This window comes from Zootoca vivipara, chromosome 7, assembly GCF_963506605.1.
Source record: "Zootoca vivipara chromosome 7, rZooViv1.1, whole genome shotgun sequence".
Taxonomy (NCBI): Eukaryota; Metazoa; Chordata; class Lepidosauria; order Squamata; family Lacertidae; genus Zootoca; species Zootoca vivipara.
Genome location: NC_083282.1, coordinates 37,903,614 through 37,915,757, shown reverse-complemented (window position 1 = coordinate 37,915,757; position 12,144 = coordinate 37,903,614). Strand labels below are relative to the sequence as shown.

The 12,144-nt window shown below is 43.3% G+C and overlaps 1 protein-coding gene across 1 annotated transcript in view; it reads right to left on the bottom strand.

Moving 5' to 3' along the window:
- Nucleotides 1-6,417: 6,417 nt before the first annotated feature.
- C8B (complement C8 beta chain) overlaps nucleotides 6,418-12,144 on the bottom strand; it is a 40,188-nt gene continuing 34,461 nt past the window's right edge. Inside the window, exons 10-12 of the mRNA XM_035123144.2 lie at nucleotides 11,099-11,252; nucleotides 9,726-9,794; nucleotides 6,418-8,480 (exon numbers count right to left, since the gene is read on the bottom strand). Coding sequence (XP_034979035.2) covers nucleotides 8,335-8,480; nucleotides 9,726-9,794; nucleotides 11,099-11,252 — 369 coding nt within the window. The 3' untranslated portion in view covers nucleotides 6,418-8,334. The remainder of the gene's footprint in view (nucleotides 8,481-9,725; nucleotides 9,795-11,098; nucleotides 11,253-12,144) is intronic.

The following is a 12,144-nucleotide window of genomic DNA, read 5'->3' as shown; positions in this document are numbered from 1 at the left end:
TGCGACCCTCCAGATGTTTTGGCCTACAACTCCCATGATCCCTAGCTAACAGGACCAGTGGTCGGGGAAGATGGGAATTGTAGTCCAAAACATCTGGAGGGCCGAAGTTTGGGGGTGCCTGGCCTAGACTGACTCCAACTACATAAAAAGAGTGGTCCTGAATCAGACCATAGGCCTTTTCATCCTATGCTCACAGTGACCAACCGAATGCCTCTGTGAAGCTTGCAAAGTAGGAGAAGAGTTTGACAGCACTGTCCCCCACTAAGGCTAGATATTGGCTCCTCCTGAAAAGGAAGGGATTTGAGGTCTTTCTGGCATATTTCTGTATCCTGCACTTGTTATTTGGCCCTGACTTTTGACTCGAGTTGGGATAACTTAGAGCAGGCATCCCCAAACTTCGGCCCTCCAGATGTTTTGGACTACAATTCCCATCTTCCCCGACCACTGGTCCTGTTAGCTAGGGATCATGGGAGTTGTAAACCAAAACATCTGGAGGGCTGCAGTTTGGGGATGCCTGACTTAGAGGGACTAACTGAGCAAAAGGACAAAATGAGCACATTCTTCACACACAGCTGCATTCAGAATGGTTATCTCACACTGGAAGTGACTAGAGTGGTGGGACACAGATCCCATCCTGACACTGGGGCTGCTGCTGCTTATTTGGTCAGGGTTGGGGCAGTGGCAATTTTGGCATGTGAAGGTGCACCCATGGGAGTACCAGCACCTTCCATGCTTGATGAAGCAAAATGGAGAGGACAAAGAGAGAACGCTGAGATAGAGCCACTACTTAGCAAAATGCTATTTAATAACAGCCGTGGTCTTGAGATGCATGTTTTCCAACAGTACAGTATATCGATGAGCATTTAGAATTTATCGTAGCTTCACTAACTTGACTGCTTTACACCCTGGAGGATTAGACTAATGCTTCATGTGACCTTTCTAGATAGGAAAAAAAGTCTTCTTTTTTAACGTTGTATGTGGATTTTTTTTTAAGCTCTTGTCAAAATGAAAGCAATTTTCTTTTGTTCAAAGGGCTACGCCATGCTGTTCTAAACACCAAGATTTGATTTTTTCTGTAGAAAGAGAGAAACCAGCTGTATAACGCTTTCAAATTGATAATAATTCATGGTTTTGTACAGATGGTGCAGTATTTTGCCATTTTTATCAAGGGGGAAAGAATCTCTATTTTTCACAGAGATCTGAAACCAGTAATCCTTTAAGGTTCTGATCTCACACCAGGCTCCAAACAATGGTTCCCAACTTTGCTTATACTTCCATTACATCTGAGACCCAGCGTAGCTACCTGCTGTATGCGAATGTCCAGAATGCACTGCCCAACCAGAGAAGGGAGATGTCCACAAGCTACATGCTTTGATGGTGTTTCCTGCTTGGCAGGGGGTTGGACTGGATGGCCCTTGTGGTCTCTTCCAACTCTATGATTCTATGATTCTATGATTCTACACATGCTGATACCTGGGAAATATAGTCTCGTCTCTTGTTTGGGCCTGGTGGCTTCATCATACTTCTGTGAGGTCCATAAAGAATGAAACGAGTGACACCCAACCTCTCTATGTTCTTCAAGCTTGTAGTCATAGAAACATTTTAGACTTTTTTGGGGGGGGAATGCAACCCCTTCTCATCACACCCTAACCCTAACACACACACACACACCCCCCCCAAAAATCTGGAAGACTATAATTTGCTCCAAACGACTGAGGTTTCATATTACTTCCACAACAGCCCATTAAGTAGGCTAGGCTGAGAGAGAATGATTGGCTTAGGACTGCTTGATAATTTGTGATTGAATCATTCCCACACTTCCAAGGCCAACATTTCAGGTACTACTGCACCAATCTGGCAAGGATCATGTTTAAAAATAAGCAGGCAAGCAGACTTGTTGTTGTTATTATCTATCTGTCTTGAGAGACAATGGAATATGCCTCCAGGAATGAAGTAAAACTCCTGGAGACTCACAGCGCCTGCTGTGGCTGCAGAGATTGCTAACTGCTGCCTGCCATGTTGTTTACGCTGCATTAGCAGCAGCAAAGTGACCTCTCCAGAGTGCAAGCCTGGAGAGTGTGTTTGGAGGTCCTGGGCTGCCCAGATGACAAGAATCCCCTGTGTATGTACAGCATGTGTATACAGGACTCCCCTGTGTATATATATCAACATCTGGAACTGTATTACCAAAGCCTAATCTTCTATAGCAGCAAACTATTTAGGACTTTAAGGTGAAGCTACGTGGATATCTTACCTCAGATCCCCAACAGGTAGTATGTAACCATCATGGTTGCCAACCAGCTTTCACACTTTCTGAACTTCTGGTGCAGTTCTCAGCATACAAAAAAGCCAAAATGTATTCAAAAAGGTATATTCAAAGAAAATATATTTGGGGAAATTTGTATTTTGAAACAAAATAGCTGTGGAAATGCATATTTTGAGAGAGAAATCTGTTTAACTGCGGAAGAAAATCTATTTAAAAATACATACTTTAGTAGATATGAAATGCAAATTTTGTCTATATGTATATATATTTTTAAAATGCTAATTAACAGAGAAACAGGACAGTAAGAACATGTGCAAAAGTGTCATAGACTGAAAAAAAGACTGATTCACCAGGCACCCACCCTTCCAGTATACAAATTGGATGATATTTAAAAGGATACTAGAAGTAAAATAGTCTTAAAGGAAATAATTAGCAATAATTGAAAATGGAGAAGGTGTATGCTGGCAACATGTTCTGCAAGACAACCAGAGATCACTCTGGGTGGAGTGTTTAATTCAGTTAGTAGAATTCAGCGCCTATTTCCTATCTCCTCCCTGAAGAGTTTAATATGTCTGAGCCCTGGTAAAAAGACAAGGAAATGTACAGGAAGGCTATACCCCGTGAGCCACCTAACAAATGGCAGCAAAATGCCCCTTTTGAGGCTCTCTTCAAATGTCAAAGAGAAATCTCTTCAAGCCCAAGGCATCCCCCCTGCCACACACACACACACACACACACACATTTTATCCGAGGCTCACAAATCCTTAACAATGAAAAACAGGAGTTTTGTGCAATGAAGCTGAAGTGCGGAGAGAGAGAGAGGGAGGGAAAGAGAGAGAAAGGAGAACCTGCCTGCCAGGCCTGTAAAAGATTATGAGCAATTACACATTTACAGTGCTAGTCAAAGAAACTAATATAAGCTGTGCTGAAGGGCCCAGCATGTGAGCCATACCAGATGAGATAAGGCGCAGCCATTTTCTGGCCTAAATTAAAAGCTCATAATAGGAGATTTTCTATATATATATATTTAAAAATACTACAGTTGCCATCCTCTTATAACGAAGGAATTCTATCCCCATACACATACTGGCACATTCGAGGCAGCTGTTATCCTACATATTTTGCAAGGCGTATCTTCTGGGAAACCTTTTTTCTCTGTGTCCGACTCATGTGATGGTGGCACTTGGGTTAAAAGGTATGGGACACAGATGTGGATGTGAACAAACAGACTTATGAACAAAAAGAAGAAGCAGTGTATAGTAAATGACTGAGGGGTGTGCACCTTAGGACCACAAACTTGACATGAGTCAACAGTGTGATGCAGCAGCTAAAAAAGCCAATGCAATCCTGGGCTGCATCAATAGAAGTATAGCATCTAGATCAGGAATCCCCAAGCTGCGGCCCTCCAGATGTTTTGGCCTACAACTCCCATGATCCCTAGCTAACGGGACCAATGGTCAGGGATGATGAGAATTGCAGTCCAAAACATCTGGAGGGCCGAAGTTTGGGGATGCCTGATCTAGATCAAGGGAAGTAATAGTACCACTCTGGTCAGACCTCACCTGGAATACTGGGTCCAGTTCTGGGCATCACAGTTCAAGAAGGATACTGATAAGCTGGAACGTGTCCAGAGGAGGGCAACCAAAATGGTCAAAGGCCTGGAAACAATGCCTTATGAGGAACGGCTTAGGGAGCTGGGTATGTTTAGCCTGGAGAAGAGAAGGTTAAGGGGTAATATGATAGCCATGTTCAAATATATAAAAGGGTGTCATATAGAAGAGGGTGAAAGGTTGTTTTCTGCTACTCCAGAGAAGCGGACACGGAGCAATGGATTCAAGCTACAAGAAAGAAGATTCCACCTAAACATTAGGAAGAACTTTCTGACAGTAAAAGCTGTTCGACAGTGGAACTTGCTGCCAAGGAGTGTGGTGGAGTCTCCTTTTTTGGAGGTCTTTAAGCAGGGGCTTGACAGCCATCTGTCAGGAATGCTTTGATGGTGTTTCTTGCTTGGCAGGGGGTTGGACTGGATGGCCCTTGTGGTCTCTTCCAACTCTATGATTATATGATTCAAGGTGCAGAGTCAAGATAGCTAGATAAGAGAACTGCTTAAAATGGTAGAGGCAGAGAAAGAAGGTGTTTTCTGTCTGCATGGCAGTGTTCTCCCTCTACCTGACTTTCCAGTGTTCTGAAATCAGCCCTCCCCAATCTCAAGATGTTGCTCCCACACTCCAACGCTCATCATCCCTGACAACTGGCCAAGCTGGCTGCATCTCAGGTTCAGATTTAGGGTGTTGCAGGCTGTTCCCACGCACAGGGTACCAAGCTGAGGGGGTGCAAAATCAAGAAGATCTATATTTGAGAAGATCCAATGGGGGGTGCCAAATTTTGGCCTCGCTTCAGATGCCGTATTTACCAAAGATTACCAAATTCTGCTCCTGCTGAGTCTCATAGGAATTGCAGTATAACAGCACATGAAGAGCATCAGGTTCTGGAAAGCTGCCAAATAAGTTAGTATTTACTTTTTACCACAGGTGAAACAAAACAAAAATGAGAAGAATCTTCACTGGAAAAATTGGGTGCTGATCTTCAGAGGTTCGCCTTACACATGAGAAAACATAAAGGTAAAGGTAAAGGGATCCCTGACCATTAGGTCCAGTCGTGACCGACTCTGGGGTTGCAACGTTCATCTCACGTTATTGGCCGAGGGAGCCAGCGTACAGCTTCCAGGTCATGTGGCCAGCATGACAAAGCCGCTTCTGGCGAACCAGAGCAGTGCACAGAAACACCGTTTACCTTCCCGCTGGAGCGGTACCTATTTATCTACTTGCACTTTGATGTGCTTTCAAACTGCTTGGTTGGCAGGAGATGGGACCAAGCAATGGGAGCTCACCCCGTCATGGGGATTTGAACTGCCGACCTTCTGATAGGCAAGCCCTAGGCTCTGTGGTCTAACCCACAGCGCCACCCACGTCCCATGAGAAAACATACTTGGGTATAATAATGTCTTCAGAGATTACTTTCTTAACAGACATTCTTAGAAGAAGTACTACATACCCACATATTCATATGCTAAGCATAATTTAAATTTCCACAAGGCAGGCCAGAGGTTGTGGGGTTGTGAGTGAATGGAAGAGGAAGCAGTACTGCTCAACACTACACATAGCTGAAGGAATTCCTTCAGGAGTAAGTGAGGTTAGTCACTTCCCAATGCATAGGCAGCTGCTGGTAACCACAAAGAAGAGGAGAGCTGAGGCAGGGAGAAGGTCAGGATAGTGCAAGTGCAGCAGCAGAGCCAATCCAACAGTCCTGCCATTGCATTTGCACTGTGCTGACTTCCCCACTGCCTCACTCCTCCTAGCTGCTGGCAATGAGCTCCACATTGGGAAGCCAGGTAAGCAATGCCACCCTGCCAACCTCTACTGAGAGGTAATTGTGTGTTTGTGCAAGAACAGGGAACCTTTGGTGCTCCAGATGTTGGGCTGTATCTCATGTAATGCCTGACCATGCTGGCTGGGTGCTATGGAAACTGGAATCCAGCAGCATCTGGAGGGACACGTTTCCCCACCCTTATGCATGTGCAAAGAGGCATTTCCAGCACTGGATTCAAGTGTGTGATGTATATATTGATATATATTGATATGAGTTATCTATAGCCCCCTTGAAAAACCCTTGTCTGGTTTAATCCTCATCAAGAACTATTGCTGTCGTCATCCATATACTGCATGGTAGCCTGGATTGCTTGTTGTAATACTGAAAGCCTTTGCTCAGAGAATGTGCACTCTAATCCAGAACAAATATGCGCTGGTGACTCATTGTCAGAGTAATTGCAAAGGAGAGAAAATGAATATTTGGAGTTTCACCCTTTTTAGAAGTACTTGCACTATACATTTATAAGTGCTTGCTGCCCTGGGCTCCTTTGGGTGGAATGGCGGGATATCAAATAAATAAATAAATAGTAAAATTAAATCTGTAAAATCTGTTTCCTGATTAATTGAGGCTCTGTTTAAAGAATTAATTGGCTGAATATCATGGTCTTAGGGAAAAAGCCCAAGAAAATATTTTGATTATTCCCAATCCTTTCATTTTCATAATGAGATGAACACCTCACTGATTATTATTTTTTGCAAAGTCTCTGAGCCCCCCCCAGCTCCCCAATGCTGCCTCGCTGTCATGATTCCTGATTTATTTTAGCTCAGTGAGCCATTCAGCATTATGATGTGGTGTGTGTTTGAAACAGCAGATGCAATTGATAGATGCAGAGTGAGCTTCCAGCCTCTTGCCAGCTTTGCTTCATATTTATGCTCAGGAACGATGGTGAAATTTACATAAAAGAATTTACTCTTGTCCAGAAAACAGCTCAGTCAACTTCCATTCTTTACTCACTCGAAAAATGACAAGCAGTTCTGAAACCGGGCCAAGGTGGTGCGGGAGCTCGTGTAAAAACACTCCAAATCATAATTCAGCACTGGAAATTCCAGGTACATCATTTTGCTTCTTCTTTTTCTGTACACCACTCACATGAAAAGGGTCTATTGTGACACCTTGCTTCAGCTATGACCATGGCTGGCACTTAATCAGATTTCTTTGGCTTTGGGTGCACCTCAGAATTTTCTCTTTTAGTTGTCAGATTTGGACTTCACCTTTTCACCCAATGGGGTTTCCAACAGCAATAAAATGCAAAGTACAAAGCAGCAATCAATGGGCATAAAACCCAGCATATTTACTGTGGCCATAATGAGCCGGTTTATGAGGCCAAAGGCCTGCCAGCAGAAGGTCACTGGAGACAGGGGAGTTCAATGGGCTTCCCAGAGCCTGGAAACAGCTATGGAAAAGCAGGAGCAGCTCTCCAGTGGCAGAGCCATAGCAATAGCCTTCCAGCAACAGCCACTCTCCTGCTTACAAGGCAGGGTGAAGTGGTGGTGTGGTATGGGCAGAGTGGATGGATCGGTGGAGACAAGCTAGTGCTCCCACAGTGGGCCATGCAGTCGTGGACTCCCCCTCTTAGTGAGTGGTACTGATACCTGCAAGATCACCTGTACCAACACTGCTTCTGCCCAACAATTAAAAGCACATAGCAGGTGGCCTAGTCTGTTTTGCATCACTCCTAACGCAACATGCTGACTCTCAGCGTACAGCATAATGGTTAATCTTTATTTGTGTGGATCAAGTGTTTTTGCCCATAAGCTTTATGAATTTTAATTTATTTCATTTCATTTTTACATTCAGTTCCAGGTTGCTTGCGAAGGTCTTTCTTATACAGGGTAATCTACAGGGGAAAATCATCCAATGAATAAGCATATCATTATAACACAGTTTTGAAATTATTGGGTGTCACAGGGGTATTTGAGAGCACTTCACAATTCACTTTTCTCCCTTTAAGGCAATATCTAATTGGTTAAACAATTTACGTTCAATGCAATAAATGGGAAACTGAGTCTATCGCCACCACATTGGATTCAAGTTTCACATTTGACGAGGCTGCTGTGATTGAGATTTAAAGCTTTCATTTATCTCAGCAGGATGAAGCACCCTCCAGTGACTATTAGAAAAAAGTGTATTTTTAGGCATTCATGGGAAATAGTCGATTGAAGTTCAGCCAAATAAAGAAAAAGGTGTGAATTTCTTGATGTCAGAGTAACAGATGATGACTTTTTGTATATATGCAAAATGAAAAAAACACAGTGGCAGATATTAAAAATATATATTTGCTGCATGTTCTGAACATGTATCTATTAATTATATTTTCCATGAGATTTATATTCTGGTTCAAAAGGTCATATGTATTCATTCAGAAGTGTACAGAAAAGTCCTGCACAAGGGGACCATCAACACTGCTCATGCAATGTGATTCCCTCTATCCATTGAACTGAATGGGAAAACATATATCAATACTTTTATCAAGTCTCCATGCCTGAAGGGAATTTCTATATTAGACCACAGCAACTTAAAGTGTCTACCTAAATAACAATAATAGCAATGTAAAAAAACTGGAATTAATACTAGTGGAAAATATAAAACGCTTTTAGGACCCTTCTACTGCTCTTCTAAGTAACTTCTCAAATATTTCACTAAGCAGTTTCAGTGTTTGGCCCCATGCATGGCTTGCCACCATTTTGCACTGCTGGGTTGTTACATTCCCGTCTTCTTGTCCGTTGTCCTCCAGAACCTGCAGACCAGCTAGACCAACAGCTCCAGTTCCCATCTATAGCAGCATCTGGAATAACGAAAGATTAAAATCAGGGTTACCGTAAAAGTTTTACAGATTTGGTGCTGGCCCGGTGTCAATCTTCCTCTCTTCCGCTAGTTCTCCTTATTTAGGTTCTGTACCAGCAAACATCTTGAATACGGTGATAGTGACCATGCATCAAAGTGATACATTTAGCTGCGAGCAAGACAGGTTTGAAATTGATAACTACACCTGAATCTAAAAGACATTTCTTTATCACACACCATGCTACTGATTCATGTAAAAATCTGGAACATTATTCAGGGTGTAGTAGCTTGAGAACTTACTTCGTGAAGGTGCCTCCTCTAGATCAATTCACAGCATGAACATGGAGGCTAAGAAATAACCTCAAGATAACTTACCCCACCCAACACCTTAAAATGGCCACTTAAATATTTATAGTCAGGCAAGAGGTACAGGTGGTTTACATGTGAGGTACAGAAGTTTGCATTAGCAGGGGGAGCTCTGAAAGTGCAGATCTGCCAGTCTGCAGCAGATTCGTTTCTTCAAAGTGTCTCTCCTCAGGAAGGAGGCTGCCCAGCCCTGAGCACTGGTGTGCCAAAGAGTTCTCGAAGGCACCAGTCAAGCTGTCTGTCAACTGACTCAATCCGCACTTCCAAAGATCTCTTTTCAGGTAGGAGCCTGATGACCATTGCAGAGGGAGGCCTTTAGCAGCACAGACTGGTAGTCAGCTGGCTAGATCTATACCTTGAAATCTATACCCCACCTTTCTATGGTGGGGAGTTTTACCCTGAGCTGGCAGGGAGAAAGCAAGAGGGCTAGACTAGTAGCAAACAAACACAACCAGATGGTTGTAGACTACAGATCCCACTATCCCTGACCATTGGCCATCCTAAATGGGGCAGATGGGAGTTGTAGTCCAAAAATCTGGAAGGCACCTGGGATAGTGTGTGCCAATGTTTTCAGAAGAGCATTAGAACTGAGAGATGCACCCCCTCTCCACCCACAAAATATGCATGTTATAGATTTATATTTTTCTTTGGCAAACCTTCTTGGATGAGTAAGAAAAGGATAGGTAGCATCCAAATTGCTTTGGACAGTTTAAATATAAAGCCGTATGTAAATATTTCTTAATAAAGACAAACAACTACATCATTCTGTAGTCATTCTCTCCCAATAGTTTGTTCTTTTTATTCCTTTTCCATATATATATATATATATATATATATATATATATATATATATATATATATAATACTTTTAATCTCTTACCTGTCCTTAGTGTGTTTTCACAGGCAAGACCCCGATGTCCCAAGGGGCATATGCACTCACAGTGAGTCCCTGAAAAGCACAGTAGGTAGAGTCAACAGTACTTCTGAACCCATTTTATATATACACACAAAACCTAAAGAAGCAGGTAAAAAAAAATTGTAGTGCCGAAAGGGTAGGAAGCAATCGGCACAGTGTCGGCTCTTTCCCAATCCTTTCTAAAAAGGTGGGAGTAACAACGCAGGAAAAGCTGACCTTGTACTTCTGAAAGAGGGTTGTAAATGAGCGTGCGCCTCGCCCTTATCTCAGTAGTGTTGAAACTATGCTTATCATGAACACTAGTCTTCAACTGGTTGTTCAGGAGCCACTACTAGACTGAAGCCTGATCTGACAGTAAAGAAAAGAAAAGAAAAGAAAAGAAAAGAAAAGAAAAGAAAAGAAAAGAAAGAAAGAAAGAAAGAAAGAAAGAAAGAAAGGGGTCCCTAGTTGCATGCTTCAGTTAAAGGTGGGTCTAGGTCCCAAAAGGTTGAAAACTGCTGATCTCGCAGAACTTGTGATGCACCAAGCCAAATGCAACCCACCACCATTGTATAGCTGCCTACAAGGGTCTTGGTAAGCCTCGTGTTTTGCCAACAGGTGATGTGCAAGACCCCTGAGACCCCTGAGAGCAACTGCTAATCAGAGCTGGCCCTACTGAGCTAGCTCAACAAACGGTGTGTCTTGATATCAGACAGTTCACTCTCTCCCCGTCTTTGCACTGAGACTTTTTGGGTAGCTGCTCACAGCGCCGATCATTCTTGATGTACCGATACCATAACAAAGTATGAAGACAGCTTCATATGTCCGAGTGACTCATTTTATTACAATTCAAAAATTACTTCCCCCTGTGCAGTGAAGCCAGTATCATCTTCAAAGCAAGAGCAGCCCAAAACGTGAGCGGGGTGGGGGAAGCGCTCATTGCAGAATCTCCGGTGATGATAATGATAACAGTCTTTAGCAGTTGCAGATGGCATTTCATCTTCCAAGAGCTGGGAGAAACACTAATTAATGGCCAGAGAGCTAGTCAGCTTGCTAAGCTTAGCAAAGCTATTTCCGAAAGAGATTTCAAGCAGATTGCAACTTTGTGTTTTATGCATAATTGAGTTGGAAAAGCCTTGCTAAATGTAAATGATTAAGATTACATTCCACTTGCCAAAGCGGCACAGTCCGCTATCTCGCTGCACTGCCCACGAAACAATAGTGACATTTAAATGAATATCTCATCTTATTATATCCCCTTCGTAATATTTAATGGGAAAACGAACACAGCCAGGGCAAAAGCACACTCTCTCCTAATCAGCGATGCCGGGCATGAAAGGGGAGAGGCCAGATCTTACCTTTCAAGAAAGCGTTTCCATTGCCCTGGCACTGAGTGCAATGACAGTTACTCGTTTCCTGTTGGAACTCTTCCAGGGCACGCCTCAAGTTTTGTTTCAGGGTATTTGCATTTGCAAAGGTGGTGGCAGTTGCTAATTCATACAGCGGCTCCACCTACATTGAGAGGGGAGTGGTAATATACTGTAAATAAAAAAATGTTTCTAGAGTGCATTGCTGTCATCCAGTCTTGAAGTCACCAATGCCTGAACTACTGTGGTCATGCTTTCCTTGTCCAGGAACAGCCATAGTTGTTGCACCTGTCACAGCCGATTAAAGGCACTTCTGGCCACTGAAGTTACATAGTTCAAGTTATGGATTATAACTTCCATTCGCCCTGACCATTGGCCATGCTGGCTGTGGGCCTCAGACCCAACACCAGTGTTTGCTCAGGTCTGGCACTGACCCCAGGCCTCAGAAAAGCCCCTCGTTGGTCTGACCCAGCTGTGCCACCCACCACTACTCTTCCCTCAAACCAAGTGGTGAGTGGGCATCTGTGGTACCTTTGAAAGAGAGTCAAGCTCAGCTACCCTCCATGGTCACTGTCTTCAGAGTTAATACTTGAACACTGCATCCATTATATCCACCCCTCGCAATCAGATTTTAATAGTTATTGTTAAACTATAGTTGGGGGACCTTTACGGGTCAAGGTCCATGCTCCTTTGAAGGTAATCTATTGGGGGACCAACTTGCTTGTGGGTAGAAACCAGCCAGTGGGCAGAGCCCTAGTTCCTCTCTCTTTATCTGTTACTAGCTTTCACTCTCTTTCTGAACTCTCCTTTCTCCCCAGCAAGGTCCTCAGAGGTCTGAATTGTTAGCATACAAGGGTCTTTTGAAATGAGGCTCAGGGCTACATGAAACTCAAGGACTACAGCTTGCCCACCCTTAGGTTTTATCCAAAGATGTGCCAATGGAAGGAGACCAGTAGAAGGTGATTTTCTTATCCCTTCCTCCTCCAAAGTAAACACTCCAGAATAGGGATGGAACGGAAATTCAACTCGGTTTTCAT